The sequence below is a fragment of the Monosiga brevicollis genome, genomic scaffold (genome assembly GCF_000002865.3).
Source record: "Monosiga brevicollis MX1 MONBRscaffold_12 genomic scaffold, whole genome shotgun sequence".
NCBI classification, from domain to species: domain Eukaryota; class Choanoflagellata; order Craspedida; family Salpingoecidae; genus Monosiga; species Monosiga brevicollis.
The window spans coordinates 940,375-960,567 of NW_001865049.1; the positions used below are offsets into that span (position 1 = coordinate 940,375).

The window sequence follows — 20,193 nt, forward strand, 5'->3', positions numbered from 1 at the left end:
GGGATTTAAAGGCCCCCCCCCCCCCCCCCCCCCCTCACCCAACCTCAACCCTGCCAACAACAGAATGTTGAGCTAAAGGTTCAGCTCGAGGAAACCAAGCGCGAGCTTGCTGAGAAGGACGAATTGCTGCGCCAGGTGCGTGTGTGCTCGTCTCAATCCAGTGTCCACAGACTCCAAACGCCGTGCATTGCGCCGTGATTCCTCAAAATTCTTGTGATTTTCTCAGGCCCACAACGCCATCGACGGCTATGCTGCACACGAGGAGCAACGCTTGGGTCAACAACGCGCTTCGGTATGTCTGCCGTCCTCACCATGTACACGGGCCTCGTCGTGTTCACCAGACTACGCTCCATATCACACCCCCATTGATCGCACGTTCCGCTCTCAGTATGAAAAACGGATCCGCGAGTTGGAGCTCATGGTCAAGGAAGCACGTGTTGAAGCTCGCGAGCATGAACAAAACGTACGGCAATCGTGCGGTTTGCGGCGCGTGCTTTGGTGTTGCTCTGTTCAGGACCTTACCCCAACATCCCGTGGCGGCATTCGCATCGTTTTAGTTGCAACGATATGGTCAAGACTGGGGTGAACAGGATCAAAATCTTCGTGGTCACATTGGCGATCTCAAAGAAGAACTCGCCGCACTTCGCCAGGCCGCTGAGAATGCTGCCTCAGATCATCGCAAGCGGTACGGCTCGAATCAGACCAGTCGGAGTACATTGACACACTCTCATCTACACGGCACCCCATCAAGGATGCCACAGCGCTGGACTCCTCTTACTTTCATCGCATCTTTGCCCTCATCTTAGTGTTGCCAAGCTGGAGGGCCAGCTTGTTGATCGGGATTTGCAAATCAACGCCCTGCGCAACGACTTGGAGCGCGACAAGCAACAAATCGAGGCCATGCAGCAGGAGGAGCGCCAGCGCCGCCGGGAGCAGGAGCATGCCGAGCAGACTGCTTCACGAACGCCTCAGGCGGATCCTCGGGCTGATGTACGTAGCCCGTGATTTTTCTCCTTCAATGCCGTCCTGGTAAATCCAATGATGGCTTTCACCGCTCATATCCTCGCCTCGCGCGATCAACAGCGCATGCAGATGCTGGAGACGGATAATGCCACCCTCCACCGCCAGGTCGAGGTATGTGACCTCCTTTGCTGCCGCCCCACTTCTTATGCTGATTCTTATTTGATTCTTTTTGGCCGTATCTCGTCATGAATTGGTAATCCTTTTGGTTCGCTACACATCACTTATGCCGCGCGCGTATTTGCCAGCAACTGCGTCGGCAATTGGAGCAGGCACAGCTGACGACCACCACCTTGCGCGCTTCGGACAACGAGCCTGCGCGAAGCAATCGCTCTTTTGCACCCGGAGACGACACGCTGCGATCCTTGCACGTCAGCGGGCATGGTTTGCGTGACCGCACGGGCCCGGTCGATGACACGCTCGTACGTTCATGAAACGATTGAACATCCTGCTGCGGGCAATATAATCTCCTTTTTTCTTCTTTCCTTTTCTCTTGAGTCATATCTGTATGTGTCTGATTGCATAGAACGAGTCTTTGCAAAATTTGGCTGAAGGCGAAGCCTTGGGCATTGAATCCTTGCGCCACGAGTTGCAGGCCGAGCGCATTCGCCTTGAAACGCTTCGTCGACAGCTCGAGGCTGAACGTGAGCAGATTCGAGTCGAGCAGCGCCATCGATCCACTGCCAATGTGACACCGCGCCCCACCGAGCCTGCTGCGCCTACCCCCCTTGCAACCTCGCGCACCGCCGATGGAGGCCAGACCGAGGAGCTGCTCAATCAAGCACGAGACCGCGAGCTCTTGCTCATGCGCCAGCATGCCGAACAGATTAACCAGGAGCAGCAGCGCTATCGTGACACTGTGGTTGAGCTGCAGGCTGCCAAACGTGCGGAGGTTGAAGCTAGCACAGCCGCCAATGCTGCCCGTCTCGACCTTGATGAAACGCGGGCTCAATTGCTGTCCACACAGCAAGCTTTGATCGATATCCAGCAGCAGGTACACCAGTCTTGACCAACAAGTCTGACCTCGACGAGTTTTTGTGCAGTGTGTGTGTGTGTGTGTGCGCGCGCGCGCTCACGAGTCACCTTCATTGTGTCGCAGCACGAGGCATTGCAAAGTGAGCACGAGGAACAAGTGCGACTATTGCAGCGAGCAGCGGCAAAAGTCGAAACCCAAGATGCTGCACAAAAAGCGCTCGAGGTGAGAGCCGCAGCCCAACCTCGACCAAGAAATGTGGCCAAACAACATGTTGGGCCGAGCGCAGTCCCGCCATTGGTTACAACACTGACTGTTTCCGCTTGTGGGCCAGGCCGCTACGGCAGAGCACGAGCAAATTGTTGATCACTTGCGGCGGGCTGTCGCTGAAGCCGAGGACGAAGCAGCAAAGTATGTGCACTGCCCATGCTTGTGGTATTGCCCCGGGCCTAGCATATCTACGCTTTCCCATCTGTTTCCCGGTGATTCACCCTCGATTGTGCCTGTCATAGGTGGAAAAAGCGAGCTGATCGCGCCGAGGGGCGTCTGGCGACCATTGAGGATGAGATTGTCCAAATTCGCGGCGATTTGGGTCAGGCCCAGGAACGTTACAGCACAGAGTTGACCACTATTCGCTCGCAGCACGCCGAGGACAACACCAAGCTGGCCGGCATGCATGATGAGCTTCAATTGCTCCGCAACCGACTCGCAGACGCCGAGGCCGAGCGCGAGGAAGCGCGCCACACGGCGCGCCAGTCGGAAAATGCTCTACGGGATGCCCGTCAGCAGAATCGCGCTCTCTCCGATGAGCTTGATCGCGCGTTGGCTGATGCCGAGGGACGTGGCGAGCTTCAGCAGCGGGTCCGCGAGTTGGAGGCTCTGACCAAGACCTTGACACGCTCTCTGAGCGCGGCAGAGAATGACGCTGAGCGCCTCAGCGCAGAGGTGGGCCATCGCAACGATCGCGTTCAGACGCTGGAAGCCCGGTTGCGTCAGCTCGAAGATGAGATTCGTGGTTTACAAAGTAGCTTGCATGAGACTCAGCAGCAGCACCAGATTTCCGTGTCACAGCACACCGCTGAATCTGATGCCTTGCGCCGTCGGTTGGCCGCTGCGGAGGGCAAGGCGGGCGAGCACGTAGCAGAGACGCGTAACCTGAGCACGACCTGCCGCGAGTTGGAGTCGGCGCTCAAGGTACAGAAGCAGCTCGTCGCAGACCGCAGTGCGGCCATTGCCCGCTTGCAGAGCTCACTCGCTGAGCGGGATGCAGCCGTCAAAGCTTTGCAGGACGAGCTCGAGGCAGTGCGCTCGGATCTCGTGCTTGCCCGGGCGCAGGCTCAAGCTCTGGGAGAAGTTCAGCACACCCTAGACCTGACCCAGGTTCGCGTGGCCGAGCTGGAGGATGAGCTTGCTCTTGCTCGAGATGAGCTGGCTCGAGCCGTGGCCACAGCCGACGGCGTTATGGCGCAGCTCGCCGAGGTGGATGCTGCGCTTCAACGTGAGCGTCAGGGCAGCGCCGATTTGGCTCGACAGCTTAGTGACCAACGTCTTGCACACGAACATGCCCTTGCAGCAACCCGCGAGGAGGCGGAGCGGCTGCAACGACAAAAACAACAGGCGGACGAATTGCTGGCGTCGCGTGAACACGAAATCAACCGCCTGCACGATGACAATGACGCGCTGGCGCGCGCGCTCCGCGAGCAATCTCATGCGGGCGAGGCCGCGAATCTGCGGGCACGAGACCTTGATCTTGATCTCAGTCGCCTCCGAGGCGAGCTGGACAACTGCGGCCATGAGCGCACGCGTGTTCAGCAACAAAACTCAGAGCTGCAGCGCCAGCTTGATGAGGTCACACGTGAGCTTCGCAATGCACGGGATCTGCATGGTGGTGATGTTGGTCGTCTTCAAGCGCGTTTGCGCGACTGCGATGAAGAGGTCGCGAAGCTCCGCGTCTTCAAGTCAAAGTTTGAGCAGCTCAGCGAAGACCAGCGCTCTTCAGACGATACCTTGCAGGCAGCTCTCCGTGACCTCGATACTACCCAGCGCGAGCGCGACGTAAGTTGTACCAAATTTCTCCGTTTGGCCAGGGTGACGCTCAAGCTTGCATTGTCTCTGCGTCCTTTCTAACTTACTTGTTTCATGCTTGATTTTCGTCCCTGTGTGCGCGGGCATTATCCATCCAGGCCCTGAGCACAGAGCTCAGTGAGGCGCGATCTCACTTACGGGAAGAGCAGAAGGCTGTGGAGGACATGCGTGATGAGCTTGAGCAATTGCTTCAGTCGTACACCAGCCTTGAACAGGCCAAGGTAGGGTTACCGACGCCCCGCGTTGCCCTTCCCCCCGCTCTGAACCAGAATGGGCTCTGCAATGCATGTGCGCGGCTTCACCAAATGGTCCTTGTATGTTCTTGGCGCATCTCAGCTCGCAGCCGAGGCAGAGTTGCAAAGTCGCGGCCAGGATCGCGAGGCACGGTACACGGAGATGACCGTAACGATGCGCTCGCTTCAAGATGAGCTCGAACACGAGCGGGCCCGAGCTCGTCAGGCCGAGGAAGATACGGATCACTTTGCTCGTGACGTACATGCCCTGCGCAACGAGATTGCCCGACTGCAGGAGCAGCTGGCCAACTTGCGCAATCGCGAGCAGGGTTTGCTGCAGCAGCTGAGCGACGCTCAGGGTCAGTTGGAGGCAGAGCGCGAGCGTCAGCGTGACCTTGAGACAAAAATGGATCGCATCGAGCTCTCTGATCGCCAGCGTGAGCGCCGCAGCAACGGTACGTCTTGACTGGGCCACAGCCAGGCCATTCTTCGCATCAGGCAGGGTGGTGGTCCATTGCGGTGTAGACGAGCAGCTGTTTAGAGCTCATTCGAGTGGTCGTCTGGTCTTGGGTGGGATGTGGTGCGGTATGCATTGCTTTCAGACGAGGTGTCTGCGATGGCGCGTGAGTTGGCCACAGTGCGAGCCGAGCTGGCTGCGTGCAAGGACCGTTTGGCCGATGCCGTGCGCGACCGCGACGCCATTGAGGGACGGCTCAATGAATACGGAGTATGTCATGTCATTTCGATTGAATCCTTGCGCGAGGCACTCGCAGCCAGGCTCGTAGAGACCCGACCCGCACTTGCCTTTCACTGATCTATGGTTTCAATGTTGCTTTGTAGGACCTGCGCGCACGAGACCGGGATGGTCTACAGCGGGCCGAATCCGATATGGCCAGCATCCGACGACAGCTGGCTGAAGAGCGGAACCAGGTATCGCTAAAGGCCGACGAGTTGACCGAGGCCAAGCAGCTGCTCGAGCATACCTCGCATCGCTTGGAGCTTCTGGAGGACCAAAACGGCCAGCTTCGTCGCCAAGTCGCCGATCTGCAGGATGAGCTACAGCTCTGCCACGAGCGCAATCAATTGGCGCGAGATGCCGAGCAGGCGCTGCAGGGTACGTCATCGTGTCTTGTCGGTCTGTGCATGCCATCGACTCTGTGCTGGCTTGGGCATGACAGATATCAAAGTCTGACTCAAACCAGCGCACCTCACTCTGCGCACCTTGCACATAGATCGTATGAGTCGAGCTGAGCGCGAGCGAGCCACGGCCCTAGAGCACGCCAAGGAGCGTGACCAACTCAAATCCGAGCTTGACCAGCTGCGGTAAGACATTTGAATTTGGCAGCAGGTTGATCCCGCACAAAATTGCCAATGTACTGCCGTGTTACCCCGGCGCTAGCTCATTTCCTGCACCTGCCCACAGCGCTGAGCTGGAGCGACGCACGCGGCATGTTGGCGAGCTGGAGCGTGAGCTAGATCGTGTCCTCCGTGAGGCGCATCAGGATGCAACAACCATGAAAGATCTCGTGGCTGCCCTCGAACGGATGCAGCAGACTCAAAACCGTCTACAAGAGGATGTAGAGCAAGCCGAGTATCGCGCGCGGTTGGCCTCTGATCGGCAACCGGGTCCTGACGCTGCCAGGAGTGAGCATGCAAGCCGTACCTACAGTCGTACCGTAACTTCTGTTCTGACGCAGCGTGAAGCGTAAAAGAAGAACGCCCTCGTTTCTCAGGCAGAATTCTCAGTTTCTTCTTTTATCTATTTCTTCCCATCTCCCCTTCCCCTTGAGTGTCATTGTGGATGATTTTCCCCGCCCCCCTTTTTTTTGTTTTGGGTTTGTGTGTTTACCCGAGCCTCCCCGCACCCGTTGCAGTCCTGCTTGACGGTGCGGGTCATATCAACAGACAATCTCGTCAAGGTCATCCAAGCGACGACGTTGACCGGAAGGATCGCATGTGTGCTGCCTGTTTGTGAACTTTGAACTTGGTGTTTGCATGCGCTTCCTATATCTTTGGTTTGTATGTAGCTTCTTAATGATTTATGTGGTGGAAGTTTTGTAAGACGTGTGAGTGAGGCTGTGATGTGGGCCTCTTTGAGAGCAGGATCCGTTGAGTCCGGGCTCACTTGATGACATTGCCAAGCAATTGAATCACTTCTCATTGCTGCTGCCCATTTGGAAGAGCCAAGATGAGGGGCCAATGGGGGTGCCGCAGGAAGGGCAAACTCTGCCCATCAAAGATGCTGCTGTTGGTCAGGGCCAAGGGGTGCTCCCAATGCTGTAGAGGCTGAGTAGCGGTGGCACGGCGGACAAGTTCGACCATATTACGCCAGGCGTGCTCATCCCGTTGGCGGCGTTCGCGCTGCGAGCACGCATGAGAATGGGACAATGCAGTCGTGGCACCGATGGGATAGGCTGACACCAGCGTTGCGGGAGGCTCGGGCCGCAAACCAATGCGCGCCACGCCACGCGCATCCACGCTGCCCTGGACCACGTGCCAGAGCAGCAAGGCACGGCCCTCAAAGGACTGTGGAAGAGCGTCACTTGCACCGTCCTGGGAATGCGGGGTCGTGTGGGCCTGCCAGCGCAAGCAAACGCAAAAGCGACCCTCATTCCGGGCAAACTTTTTAAACAAAAAAGTGCATCGTGAGACGGGATGTCAGTTGGGAGCCGGCAAAGCCCCAATAGCGGGCGCCGCAGACCTTGAGAAGTAGCGCCGTGTAGTCCTCCAGGTATTCAAAGCGACGACCCTCGCGCTGCAGCATAACCTCGGCGATGGGCTTGATCAGCGGCTCTAGCTGTAGTACGCGTGATTGCACCTCGAGGTGGCAATCACGCGCCACGTAACGGTGTGGGCAAAAGCATGCTCCTTGATCACCAGCCAGGCTTAGCCCTTGGGCCACGCTGGATGCGGAAACAGCCACCCCGCTGTGGGCGGGCGATGTCGCCGTGGCCACGGCAAGCAGGCCATGTAGCCCAGCATGGGGTGGCTGGTGGTGGCCACATTGGCTGCCGGGATGTAGAATGGAAAAAACGCTAGTTTGTGCATCCTCGGAGATGGAGGCGGGTGCGGGGCCACTGCGAATTTGAAAACGGAAAAAGAAGAGACTGTGGCCACCATGGAGAAGCACGCTACCCGGACAGGCAAGGCTGAAAACAGCCCAGGGCGATGTAAGAAGCTCAGCAGCGCAAGTTGGATCGGTAATTCCCAGGGTGGAGTCGGGGGCAGGCAGGTACCTGATTCTGGGACGAAAGTGGGGAAAGGGAAACTGAGTGCTATGGTCCGTATGTAAAAGGACGACGCCGTCCCAAATCGGTCGTGTTGGATCCAAGGCGACGGCGAGCGTGACGTAGTGCAAAACCCCCGCCTCCCTGGGTTCTTGTCTATTTCGATGGGGTAATCTCGCTGAGTTGAGCCTTGGGTACAAGAGGCATCAGGCCGTGAAGGCCAAATTGCTGGGCCAGCAAAGCGGTTGTTGACGCACTGAGCGCGACCGACTATGACGGCAAGTCCATCACTCTCGGCGTAGGTGATGCTCAAGTGTTGATTAAAGGCTTGGCCGCGCCATAGGGGTTGTTCCAGAACCTGCCAGCTCAAATAAATGGGCACAGGATGAGACAACACGTGACAGGAGAGGCCACACGATGTGCCAAAACGTGACAGGAGAGGTCATGCGAGTCCCAATGCCAATGGGCCGTTGGCCAAGGATGGCGAGGCAAGAGCGGCAGCAGAAAAGTAGGTGGGGGTTCCTCAAGACTAACCAGGCGGGAGGTGGCACGGACGGAAAAGCGAAAGATGACAAGATTGTAAGTAATCTCCGTGATCCAATCTAAAGTTGCACTCATGACGTGAGCCATGATGCGCTAAGAATCCGACAAGGTAAGGGTCGACCATGTGCCGCGGCGTTGAAGCGAAGCTTGTCACCTCGCTCGCGGGAAATGAGCCGGTAGGCAATAATGTACCGGCCACACGCGGAAAAACCTAACACCACCAGACTATCACGATAGAGGAGCAGTGAGTACGGCAGTGGGTGCCAATGTTGATGGGCGCGGGTCTCGGCGCTGACTATAGAGGCGTACTCGTTGTGTCGGCCAATCACGCGGTTGAGAGGGAGTCGGCGGGCGGCTAAAAAGTACTCGTTGAGGCGAGTAGGGTTTTGGTGTGAAGGTGTCACAGTCTCAGTTGAGTGATGGATGCTTGAGCCGGCAAACTGGCGTCGACGGCGCGCGCGTGCTCGTGCGCGCGCTTCATGTACCCGGCGCGTCGTGTGGCCATAATGACGCTGATGCAGCACGGTGTCCAACGAGTCAAAGCTTAGGCGCGTTTGGCGTGATTGCTCACAAGACGCCCGAGAGGGCGGTGGTGTGCCGACGGTCGACATGATCTGCGACGCCAAGGCCTCAACCTGACGCTTGAGTACCGTTGGCAACAATATCCGCCTCTACGCACAAGCTCCGCGCTCGATCCAAGAATGCATCGAGTCATCGGAACCAGCGAGGGTCACGAGGACCATTGCTGTGGCGAGCGATCAAGCCTCAAGCATGAGGCCCAGCAAAATGCAGACAGGGCGTGCTTCCAGTCGACATACACACACACACTCGACACGGAAAGCACGTCTGGTGGTGCAGAGGCAAACAGGATACAGGGTACTGGGTACAGGCACTGGAGGGACCAAGCACCGGGTCCAGGGTACAGACACTGGCACAGGGGCTAACGGCACAGGCACAGGGGCTAATGGCAGTGGCACAGGGGCTAATGGCACTGCCACAGGGCGTACAGGCAGTGGCACAGGGGCTAATGGCACTGCCACAGGGCGTAATGGCAGTGGCACAGGGGCTAATGGCACTGCCACAGGGCGTACAGGCAGTGGCACAGGGGCTAATGGCACTGCCACAGGGCGTACAGGCAGTGGCACAGGGGCTAATGGCACAGGGCGTACAGGACCAGGGCGTACAGGCAGTTCAAAACGGCTGCCGTCCGTTGTTGGTCGTCCTCCCCCAAACTGCTTGTGACGATTGTCAGATTTATATTGTCAGCACATCAAAAGTGAATCACACACACACACACACACACACTCGTACTTATTTCTGATTTTGTTGTGCAGGGCTCCAGGTGATCGAGGGCGGTCAAGAGGAGAGAGAGAGAGACAAAGTGCTCGAGATAAAAGCGGCAGCGTGCCATTGGAGTCTGACTGGCTGGCTGGGTTGAAAACTGGTGTTGGCTGGTTTATAGTCATGCGTGAGACCGATGTCGGCTCGCCGCCGGCGTCGCCGGCGCCTCAAAAAAGCAGCGGCGCCAATCCGGTTGACGACTTTTCCAGCTGGGTGGACGAGCACTTGCAGGCCGTGCGCTGGACACTGCACTTGAGCGTGCTAGGCTTGGCAGGGGCATTGGCGTATCGTGCACGTCAGGCCTATCGGACAGCCATCTGGACCACCCCCGAACAGGTGCTGGCAGCGGCACAGCGCGGGGCGACTACGGGTCGCTTCTTGGTTCGGCGCCACACAGGTGCCACCAACACCACCGCAGGCCTGCCCGACGCACCAGCCTTTGTGTGTTATCACCGCCCTTGGCCCTGGTTGCCACGAACTGGCCGGCCAGGCGTACCTCCATTTCGGTTGGCACCCTGGCTACTCAAAGATGTTGAACCCAGTCAGCTGGCGCGGTGGGTCAATCACCACGTACATCTCGATCTCTCCACAGTGTCCCTTGAGGGGCCATTGGGTGCGACAGCGCTGCAGGAGGAGACGGGGCAAGGGGTGTCGGTCGCGGATGTGGAGAAGCGCTCAGCCAACGGGGCTGTCACGTCATCTGATGCTTCGCCCCTGACGGCAAGATTGGTGGGGCGCATCAAGGCGCGTACGTCGCTGTTTAGCCGTTCGCGAGATGTGACTCTCGAGCTGCTGGGCCAGGGTGCGGCGCGCCTCGATTATGATCAGGTGGCAGCCCGGACAGATGTGGCGGAACAAAAGCGACAGGATACTCAATCGTCTGGCTTACCTTTGGTGAGTGAATCGGAGCTGGCTCGATACATGGAGGCCGAGGCTGGAGCCCGTATGCGACAACTCGGGGTATGGGAGGCCCCAGATGCGGATGGCGCTTTTACGTTTCGGGAGCGGCGTCGGCGGTGGGTGGAGGCTCTGCAAAACTGGTTTCAGCGCGCCCGTTCCTAAGCCATGTGGGGCGGGGCTTCCATCGCAAGTGAAGGATGAGAACCGTATCAGGTCGACGGCGAGGGGACCGGTGACGTTGTGTTGTTGTCCCTTGGGTCCCTTTGCTCTTTTTTTTTTTTTTTTTTTTTTTTTTTTTTTCTTCTGGCTCTATTTCTTCGTGCTCTCTCGCTCTTATCTCTTTAGCAGGTGCCGAAATGCCTGGGGAGCTTTGCCTTGCATTTCTGAACATAATTGAAGCTAAATTTTCAACTGTTGGGGAGCGATGGACGGACGCGCGCCGGCCGGTATTATGAAGAGTCCGCTTGGCGGAGAAAGCTCAAGGGAGATGAATGGTGGCTGCGTCCTGCCACTGGAGGTGCTCAATCGAGTTGTTGGCGGTGAAGGAGAGCTGGCTCCAGTAGAGCAGGTCGTGATTGCGGGGGTGGCCTGGCTCAGCGGCCGTTACCCACTGATTACCGAGAAAGATGTACTGGTCGTCGTGGGACAGGGTTTCCGATCCCATGGAGGCGGCACGGGTGGGACTGGGGACGCGAAAAACGGCAGTGGGCTGGCTGCGGGTGACGTAGTTCCAGGGGGAGGCGGGATCAAAGGCATGGGTGGTGTTGCTGCCAAAGTCCCCGAGATAGGTGTAGGTGCTCAAGGGGTGCGAGGCAGCAAAGAGATAGATGGTGGAGCCACCCCGGCAGGCACAGCAGCCGGTGCCGGCAATCATGTAGTAGGTGCCCTGGCGCTTGAACATGATGGGGGCTTCGGCGGCTTGCGGGGTGGAGAAGGTGGTAAAGTTGCCGGTGCTGGCCGTATAGTTGGCGGTGAGTTGCTCGACGACGAAGCCGGTGCGCACGTGATAGGCGATGCCGTCATCGTCAACGAAAATATCATAGTCGCCGATGCGGCCCGAGCCGGCCATGGCAACGTTTTCGGTGAGCGTGGTGAAGGGGCCCTGGGGGGTCTCGCTAACGGCCACGGCGTACATGCTGGCACCGCCGATGATGCGGCTCTCATACCACATGACAAAGCGGGCGTCGCGGGCGTTGTAAACGACGTGGGGGCGAAACTCGATGCGGGGTTCGGGGCGAGCTGAGGTGGGAAGGGCGACACCGAGGTAGGTGAAGTTGGCAAAGTCCTGCGTGGCGTAGACGACGACCGTGTGGTTGGCCGTGTAGACGCAGGGATCCGTGTAGGGGCGGGCGGTGAAGCAGCAGGTGGCACAGTTGCCGGTGGCGCAGCAGTCAACGCCCGGGCACCCGCCCCAATTGTTGAAATAGAAATAGTAGGTGCCCTCATGTTCGAGGACGTCGGCTTCGCCCGTGAGCAGGCGCTGACCCAGCTGATCGCGCGGCAGCGCGGTGTTGGACACGTTGACCGCGCGCAACGCGTTGGCCCCAATCGCGGCACCCCCCATGCTTCCAATCATCTGCACCCATACCAGTGTCACGAGGACGCAAGCCAAGCCGCACAGCGGCTGCCCCCGTGCACCCACCATCACTGCGCTGTCCTGCGCGTCGCTGCCGTCGATGAGAGAGCGCTCACGGCCCACAGCGATCGTGCACACGAATGCAGTGACGATATGGGCGAGACAGCACGCTAAATGTCAGATGAAATGAAGCGGACGTGTACAACTGCTGTTGTGGCGCTTGATGGGGGCATCGTGATCAAGCAGGTGCGCAGAAGCTTGACGCCATCAACCTTTGGGCTTTCGTCATTGAATAAGAATAGGGAGAAAAATACCTGCACCCCCATACAATCAACGTCATAGCGTCGAGCAGTTGACGTTGGACGACCGGGTTTAAGCTTGTTCGCCCTTTGAGTCATCCTCCAACCTCCAACGTCATCACTTCCTTTGGTTCTCTTTTGTTCTCCCGCTGTGATGGTGATCGTCATCTACTAAAGCAAAGCCAATAAGGTGAAGATTATTGAGATTATTTGGACGTTGACGAGAGATGAGAGACGAGAGATGAGAGAGACAGAGAGAGAGAGAGAGGGATGAGAGAGATAAAGAAAGTTTTTGAGAGAGAGAGGGATAAAGAGAGTTTTTTAGAGAGAGGGATACAAAGGGAGAGAGAGAACGTGGCGGTGGCATTTTACTCCTCATTGTTGGTACGTGTACCACATCCTTCCCCCCTTCTTGCTCTCTCTCTCTCTCTCTCTTGCTCTCTCTCTCTCTTGCTCTCTCTCTCTCTCTCTCTCTTGACTACCTGATGGATATGGCAGCCAGATGGAGGCAGGGGGTGCTGTTGTTGTTGTTACTGTTGGTGTGATGTGCATGGGAGGGGGGAAGACGGATGTTCGCTTTGTGGGCGCTTTGCGTGTGTGTTTGGGGGTGGATGTACTTGACGCGCCTGTCGTCTGGTGTGCCGTGGCGTGGCGTGGCGTTGCACGCTCTATGATGTTGGCCTGATGTTGGCCTGACCTGTGGTGGGCAACTCGGGGCATATGCGTCCGGTTATTTCATCTCACCATCACCCTGCATTTGCCTTACGGCGACCTCGTTTGTGCGTGTGTAGTTGTTGTCAAGTTCCATCAGGTTTCTTTTCCTTCTTCCCCAAAGTCGCCATCATGTCGGTTGCCCAGTTCCTCAAGAAGAACATTGTTGTAAGTTTTGGCCTCTGAACGACGCTCTCGTGCCTACCCGTATTAGCACCCACCGCCACCCCGTATCAGCAGCAACAGCAGGCATTAACCTCACAAGCGCCACTCGTGATTGTCTTCTTTTTTTTTGTTCGCTTTTGATATAGCTTGCGCCCCTTTTGGCGTGCGTCGTTGGTGGTTGCGCCATGGCCGGTGGCTACATTGCCCGCGTCAACATGAAGGGCCACTACCTCAGCTGGTCATCGGACAACACCTACCCCTGGCAAAACATCCAGCCCACCCAGAACACCAAGCTTCTTGGTCTCCAGGGTGAGGAGATGTTTGGCTACAAGGAGAAGGATGTCTTCAAGCCCCGTGACAGCAACGACCTCCGCGGCCGCCTCTAAGCCAAGTCATTATTCCATGTCTTAGCTTGGTAAAGGCTGTACTGCCTCAGTATCGTGTCGTTGTGTTCGTCCGTTTTACTTGTTGACTTTTTTACATTCTTCATCGTCCCTCTTGAGGCCCTTCCTTGTCCTGATCGCTCAAGCGCGTTGAACCGCGGGGTGATGTGACCTGGATGGCCTTTGAAGCTTATGGACGTTTATTTCCTGATGGGAGTTTATGTTGGTCTCATTGAGTCGTCACCGGGATCTCTCCCTGTGCGCACTCGATGAGCTGGTTTGTGTATGTGAGTGTGACGCGATGGAGTGTGGCCCAATGGCTCACGAGTGTGGACGCACTTGTGTGTGGCTGGAGTTGCCTCTGTCCCTGTCTTGCCAACTGTCAAAGCTATTCTAAGTGGGTTCCGTTGGCTGTCCCAACAACAATCGAGTAAACAAACACACAGCCCATCACCTCATCTCACGTCAACGGCAGCCGGCCCGGCCCGGCCCGGCTGTTATTGTACACACACAGCCTTAACGCTTTCCAAGCCCATACACTTGACCCAAGTCCCCTCTTGCCTGCCATTTCACCGTATTTCACACACCGTCCCAACGACGACATCGAGACAGCGAGAGAGGGAGAGAGCGGATTGAGTGACACCTGTCCCCGTGTCGTCGTCGTCGACGGTGATGGTGGGCTGGTGATGATCACACGACGTGTCGTGAACATCTTGAGGATGCCCGACGTCATATGGCACCCTCGTCGTTTGGTCTGGGACAGGTGATCACTTGGCTCCACGCAAGGAGGGGCGGGTCTGCTGCTGGTTCCGCGGTGCTGGTTCACCGATAGCATGAGGTTCTTGGGCTGCTATCTTCTGGTGGGCCAGGATCCACGGCATCGCCGACGAACCTGTGCGTAGCCAATGCGTGTCCCCGCTCGGCGCACCCCGACACGAACCTTGCCGCTCACGGCTTTGCCGGTCCGCCTGTGGTTAGATATTGGCTTTACCACCGATCCTGTGCGTCGACTCCGGCAGCACAACTCGGAAATAGGCGGTGGCGCCGTTCGCACAACAAGAGCCAAGGGGAGCTGGGACATGGCTGCCATCGTCTACGGGTTCCCCAACAAAGTTGCGGCCCTTCGCTTTGAGTGGGCCTGGCAACATCCTCTCAAGTCGCGCCGCCTTCGTGACGCCGTCCGCTCGGACTTGCCAGCCTCCCGCGCCGCCCAGATGCAGCTCACGGCCAAGCTACACACCCTTGCCGCCATGCTCTATACCGTCCCCTGGTCGGATCAACCCTTGACTCTGTGCTGGCTTCAGCCCGACATTGCCGACAAGTGGAGCAACATCTGGCAACGCCATTGCCAGTGCCAGTCAGCTCTTCCACCCTTTCTCACCACACGCTCGGGCAATCTGCAAGACCCCCTCTTTCAGCTGAACAACGCTGCCGCCGCTGCTTCAACCATCCAGCGTGCGGCGCTGGCGGCTGATCACCACGCCTGGCGTCTCGCTGCTGCCGCACAGGCCCAGGCTCCCGATTTTTTTACCGGGCTGGGTCGCCTCGATCTCGCCGCCCCGAGCGTTGAGGAGTCGGGGGCAGGGCCCCACCCAAGCTCGTGTTCCGTGCCGCCGTCAACGGGAAGCAGCGCAGCACCCACTCCTGGCGCCCTCGCGCCGCAGCCAACGAAGCAAAACAAGTTTGGAGTTGATCCTCGCCTCGACAGCGACGATCGCGATGACAATCATCAATTTGAATCCCCCGACAACCACGAGGCCGCAGCTGTCAATGTTGATGTAGTTGACGACAGTGCCGATGATGGTACAACAGATGGAAACGAGGATGGGCCTGATGATGTCGCCCCTCATCAGGAGGTCACAGCTCGCCATGTGCACGGTGCCATTGGCGAAACCTGTGGCCACTGTCACCAGTCGGTGTATCAGGAACTCTGTATCGTGTGTCTCAATGCCACCTGCACATATCGCGCCCACCTGTTGTGCGCAGCCCAAGCCGCAGTCCACCCTCTGGGCCAGTCAAGCCCATCCGAAACGCGCCTGGTGCCACTGCGACATTCATGTCCCCGCTGCGCCCACCAGGCCCACTGGGCGTCGTGGATCGCCGAGGTGACGTTGTGAGCCTTCGCCATGATTGTGTGTGTGTGTGTGTGTGCGCGCACACTCACACTCACACTCACACTCACACTCACACACACACACTCACACTCACACACACACACTCACACTCACACACACACACACACACACACACACACACACACACACACACACACACTCACACTCACACACTCACACGTATAGCTTTCCTTTTCTCTCCTTCCGGCGCTGAGCGCCATGCCGCAGTAATTGAAACCACTTGAGCAGAAAGTTGCCTTGGGTCAATTCACATTTTAAACACTGGCAAGAAAGGGTCGCAAGCTGCACGCATATCAAGGCTGCCGAGAGGACCCACGCGCTGTTGACGAACAAAAATAAAATGGGGCCACAGGCCCAAGCGGAGGAAAAAATAATATGGAACACGTTCCTCACCGTCACACACACAGAAGCCCCGCCGGTACGAAAGGGGAAGAACAAGTCAAGAGGCAAGAATAGATGAGCGACACGCGAGGCTGACTTGATCGGATTTTAAAAAAAAAAATCACTTGGCGTGAGTCACACAGTTGCTACAAAGGGGCAAAAAACGGGCTTGTCCTTCATCAAAGGATAGCGATGCCTCAAGATGGCCGAGGGGGTCATCAAAGGATGTGCCGAGTCCTTGAAAAAGCCGTCGCATCGCGTCCTCTCCTGCATAGCCAGGCATGCTGGCCTGAGCCTGCTGAACATGATTAACATCTGGCTGCTGCGAGTATAACTGAGGCTGTTGCTGCTGCGCAGACAAAACAAAGTGTTGTTGTTGTTGTTGTTGTTGTTGTTGTTGTTGTTGTTGTTGTTGTTGTTGAAATTGTTGAAGTTGTTGCTGCTGATGTGACTGCTGCTGCTGCTGATGTGACTGCTGCTGATACATGAGAGATTGCATTGATTCAGCCTGTTCAAAGTCCAAGTCCTGAACGCCTTGAGCGAGACCATCCAGGCCATAGGCGAATTGGGCTTGAGTCGCGTTGTCCTCTGACAAATGCTCTTGATACGCTTGCAAGCCCACGGGCGAAGCAAGGGCATCCGTTCCCAGCATGGCCAGCATGCGGCTGTGATCCGCCGCGGTGTGCTTGCGCAAGTGCGTCCGCAAGCTGCAGTTTTGAGTAAAACGCGTATTGCAAATGGTACAAAGGAAGGGCTTCTCCTTGGTGTGAATGCGCACGTGTCGGATCAACTGTGGCGTGGCATGGGGCATGCAAAGTGAGGCCATCAATGAACATGGCGAGTGGGGAGAGTGAACAAGAAAACAAGCAAGGCAGGCTTGCATGGTGGGGAAAAAAATTTTAAAAAAAAATTCTTCTAACCTTGCTGTGACTGGGAAAGTTTTTATCACAGAACACGCAGGTATGCTCCTGTTGATGAAAGAAAGGGGACAGGAATAAAAGTGTGAGAGACGGTTGGCAGCATGAACAACCGGGCAAACAACCTGGCTGGAATCACAGCGACGCACAGAAACACAAAAGCAGGCTTAGATCAAAGGCTTACCTTCTTTGTACAGAAAGGACCACACGGGTACTTGTCTGCTGGTAGATCGTTGCGTAAGAGCAGTGACCGTAGGCTAGCGGGGCTGGGCATGGGTGCAGCAAGAATAGAGATGAGGGTCGGGGTAAGGCCGGGTGGGGCTGAGACATGGGTGATACACAGTGGGTTGTGCAGTGAACGTACGACATGCTCTCATTGCTAATGTTTTCGGCACGCTGGATTGTTGAGTCATCAGGCAGCTCAGCACCGATGGCACCAGTGGAGCGACCACGGCTACGGCGTTTTTGCTGTTGTTGAAACTGTTGTTGCTGCTGTTGTTGGTTGCGGAGCGTTTCAGCGGTGGGGCGTTGCGCCAGGGCAGCACCCGCCGAGTGAGTCCGGCGACGGCTTATGCTACGACGCTGTTCTCGGGATGCAGAACGAAGGGGTGCGATGCTGCTATCGCGGCGGCTTGCCACAGACGCGGCTCGCGAAGAGCTGGTGGAATTGTTCGAGTCATCACGGTAGTGTTCCAAGTCATGTGCCGGGCTCTTGTTATTGGAGCGGATAGAGTCTTGGGGCGAGAGACTGGCTGATATTTCAGCACCCCCGGAAATGGAAAGAAAGTCGGTGCTGCCAGCCGACACGGCGCCTTGGTCTGCCAAATAGCCATTTGAGGCAAATTGTGCGGCAAAGGCCGCTGGATTGAGATACTCGGGATTGGTTACAATGCTACCAGTAGAGTGTCCTCGGCTGCGACCTGCTGGGCGACCCAATCGTGCCGAAAAGGAGGCCGAGTTGCCACTCGAGGCACTGGGCATGCTGGCATTGGGCAAACCCCCTTGATAAGTTGAGGCACCACTGACACGCGTGTCCCGGGCTACCTGTTGTAGGGCGGTTAGCTGGGAAGCGTGAACGCCCAACTGTTGTTGCTGTTGTTGTTGCTGTTGCTGTTGCTGTTGCTGTAAGAGTAGAAGCAATTGATGTTGGAGTAGCAGCTGTTGCTGTTGTTGTTGTTGGTGTTGCTCTTGTTGTTGTCGGTCATGATGACTTTGCCATTGCTGCTGCTGCTGCTGCAACTGTTGAAGCTGTTGAAAATCTTGCAAGTGGCCTGGTTGTGTTACGGCTTGCTGCAGAGCGGCTGCGACTGACGAGGGCTGCGATGAGACACTGCCCAAGCTCTGCGGTGGCAAAAGGTTGTGAGCAGCGGCGCCCTGGCTCTGGGTCGCGAGCCTGTGCAGATGCTGCAGTTGTTGCGGGGTCAGTTGTTGAAATTGCTGTTCCAAACCCTGGGCCTGGGATTGAGGCTGTCCACCGCCAACTGAAGCTACATTGCCTGGTGGTCCGGGTGGCTGCTGCTGCTGCTGCTGTTGTTGTTGTTGCTGCTGTTGTTGAAGCTGATGCGGTGGTTGTGAGGTGTGAATTGAAGAAGCGGGTAGCACGGTCTGTTGACTAGCTTGCGAGGAGGTCGCGGGCGAACAGCCCGCAGAGCCATAGGCGCTAGATATGGGAAGGGCGTGGGTAACATGTGACACAGGCGCTGAGGAGGATGGTGCCACCAAGCCCAGAGACTGCTGTTGCTGCTGCTGTTGCTGCTGCTGGAGCGCGTGCCGGAATTCCTGAAACATGTGGGGGTCCAAGGCCGACATGCCAGTTTGCAACGACGGTTGTTGTTGGGGAGCTGGTAGGAGGTGGGCGGGGGCAGGCTGTTGTTGCTGTTGTTGTTGTTGCTGTTGTCGTTGAAATTGGTGTTGATGGACCTGGTGCTGGGTTTGTAGGTGGAGAAGTTTCTCCATGTTGGTGTGATGCAGGTCCTTGGGGATGGGCTGTAACAGCGGGCTCCCGTCAGACACCGAGATGGTCTGGGAGACGGGAATGTGCATTGACTCAACGTCCATTTTCTTAGGGGAGGGCGTGCCTTGTGTGGGCAGGCGGTGTCGGCTGAAGGATGTGTGTCTGGTCTTTGCGTATGTGGGTGATGTGGACAGAAAGCAGAGATTGACAGGGGTGGCGTTCGCGGCTAGACGACCTGTAAAGGGCAGGACGAGAGGCCAGGTGAGATATCCATTGAGATGTGGGGAGGGGGCTCGACAAGGCAACCTGGCAGAGCAGAGCAGGACATGATTACCTGAAAGCACATACTGCCACGGCTCAGGGGGTCCACCACCAGGAAAGAGGTCGTGTATCCGGCAAGGTGCGGCCGGGAGGGGGGAAGAAAAGCAAACCGGCGGTCGTTTGCCGCTCGGTGATAGAAAGGCGCCGTCGTCCCGAGGGAGGAGGAGGGCGGGGGTAATGTCGAGGAACGCGACGAACAAATCCAAATCGAACGTGTCGTGACAGCCAGACTTTTGTCGTCAGGCAGTCTGCTCTATGTGTGTGCACGCCTGGGCTTGAGCGCTGTCTATTGCGCACCAGGTCAGACGAAGGTAGATGTGGTATCGTATCCGACAACACTTGCAGCTGAAGCGCGAATGACGACAAGACGAGACAAGACAAGACGTCGGCAACTCGGGTAGCGATGCCGGAAAAAATAATAAAATAAAAAGGCGGAGGAGGGCACACACACGGAGCGAGGTCGTCGTGGAGGGGGAAAGGAGGACGACAAGGAGGAAATAGAGGAAGAAGAAAAAGAAGAAGAAGAAGAAGAAGAAGAAGAAGAAGACGGCGGGGGTTGTAAAGGGCCGGGGGAGGGGAGGGGGGATCGTTTGGGCAAATGCACAAGGACAGGACGGCAGTCCAACACCGGGGCAGTCGGGGGTAGTTGATCCCCGTCCCGTCCGCCAGAGAGAGAGAGAGACAGAGAGACAGAGAGAGAGACAGAGAGAGTCAGAGAGAGTCAGAGAGTCAGAGAGAGAGAAAAGAGAGAAAAGAGAGAGAGAAAAGAGAGAGAGAGAGAGAAAAGAGAGAGAGAAGAGAGAGAAAGAGAGAGTAGAGAGACAGAGAGACAGAAAGAGAGAGGACAGAGAGAGAGATGTGTGTGTATCATATGTGTGTGTGAAAGTCGTCACTTGCAGCACAAAATGACGAGAGAGAGGAGGACACTTGGGTGAGAGAGTGTGGATTCGGGGGACTGACTAGCAGAGGGAGGGGGCGATGGTGGGAGAGAGCTAGAGGGATGAAGTATGATGGGAATGTACGTGGAGG

General features: G+C 57.0%; 5 protein-coding genes across 5 annotated transcripts in view; 2 read left to right on the top strand and 3 right to left on the bottom strand.

The window, feature by feature from the left end:
* MONBRDRAFT_37367 (uncharacterized protein) overlaps positions 1 to 6,020 on the top strand; it is a gene marked incomplete at its 3' end in the record, with an annotated part of 8,041 nt that extends 2,021 nt beyond the window's left edge. The window contains exons 5-19 of the mRNA XM_001746329.1: positions 64 to 135; positions 227 to 463; positions 558 to 685; positions 807 to 990; positions 1,269 to 1,442; positions 1,547 to 2,014; positions 2,120 to 2,218; positions 2,328 to 2,404; positions 2,506 to 4,048; positions 4,177 to 4,299; positions 4,415 to 4,766; positions 4,914 to 5,038; positions 5,152 to 5,425; positions 5,544 to 5,634; positions 5,735 to 6,020. Coding sequence (XP_001746381.1) covers positions 64 to 135; positions 227 to 463; positions 558 to 685; positions 807 to 990; positions 1,269 to 1,442; positions 1,547 to 2,014; positions 2,120 to 2,218; positions 2,328 to 2,404; positions 2,506 to 4,048; positions 4,177 to 4,299; positions 4,415 to 4,766; positions 4,914 to 5,038; positions 5,152 to 5,425; positions 5,544 to 5,634; positions 5,735 to 6,020 — 4,233 coding nt within the window. The remainder of the gene's footprint in view (positions 1 to 63; positions 136 to 226; positions 464 to 557; positions 686 to 806; positions 991 to 1,268; positions 1,443 to 1,546; positions 2,015 to 2,119; positions 2,219 to 2,327; positions 2,405 to 2,505; positions 4,049 to 4,176; positions 4,300 to 4,414; positions 4,767 to 4,913; positions 5,039 to 5,151; positions 5,426 to 5,543; positions 5,635 to 5,734) is intronic.
* A 2,132-nt stretch (positions 6,021 to 8,152) lies between these two features.
* Positions 8,153 to 8,692, bottom strand: MONBRDRAFT_8834 (uncharacterized protein; the record flags this gene model as incomplete). The annotated part of the gene is made up of 1 exon (XM_001746453.1): positions 8,153 to 8,692. One exon carries the CDS (start codon positions 8,690 to 8,692, stop codon positions 8,153 to 8,155), a length of 540 nt encoding a protein of 179 aa, XP_001746505.1.
* A 2,108-nt stretch (positions 8,693 to 10,800) lies between these two features.
* On the bottom strand, positions 10,801 to 11,967 carry MONBRDRAFT_26063 (uncharacterized protein; the record flags this gene model as incomplete). Its single annotated transcript, XM_001746454.1, has 1 exon — positions 10,801 to 11,967. The coding sequence occupies one exon, from the start codon at positions 11,965 to 11,967 to the stop codon at positions 10,801 to 10,803; it is 1,167 nt and encodes a 388-aa protein (XP_001746506.1).
* Positions 11,968 to 13,258: 1,291 nt separating this feature from the next.
* Positions 13,259 to 15,573, top strand: MONBRDRAFT_8836 (uncharacterized protein; the record flags this gene model as incomplete). Its single annotated transcript, XM_001746330.1, has 2 exons — positions 13,259 to 13,382; positions 14,435 to 15,573. 2 exons carry the CDS (start codon positions 13,259 to 13,261, stop codon positions 15,571 to 15,573), a joined length of 1,263 nt encoding a protein of 420 aa, XP_001746382.1.
* A 249-nt stretch (positions 15,574 to 15,822) lies between these two features.
* MONBRDRAFT_32717 (uncharacterized protein) overlaps positions 15,823 to 20,193 on the bottom strand; it is a gene marked incomplete at its 5' end in the record, with an annotated part of 4,977 nt that continues 606 nt past the window's right edge. Inside the window, 5 exons of the mRNA XM_001746455.1 lie at positions 15,823 to 16,762; positions 16,893 to 16,940; positions 17,074 to 17,155; positions 17,254 to 19,078; positions 19,793 to 20,123. Of these exons, the coding sequence (XP_001746507.1) occupies positions 16,094 to 16,762; positions 16,893 to 16,940; positions 17,074 to 17,155; positions 17,254 to 19,078; positions 19,793 to 20,123 (2,955 nt within the window). The 3' untranslated portion in view covers positions 15,823 to 16,093. The remainder of the gene's footprint in view (positions 16,763 to 16,892; positions 16,941 to 17,073; positions 17,156 to 17,253; positions 19,079 to 19,792; positions 20,124 to 20,193) is intronic.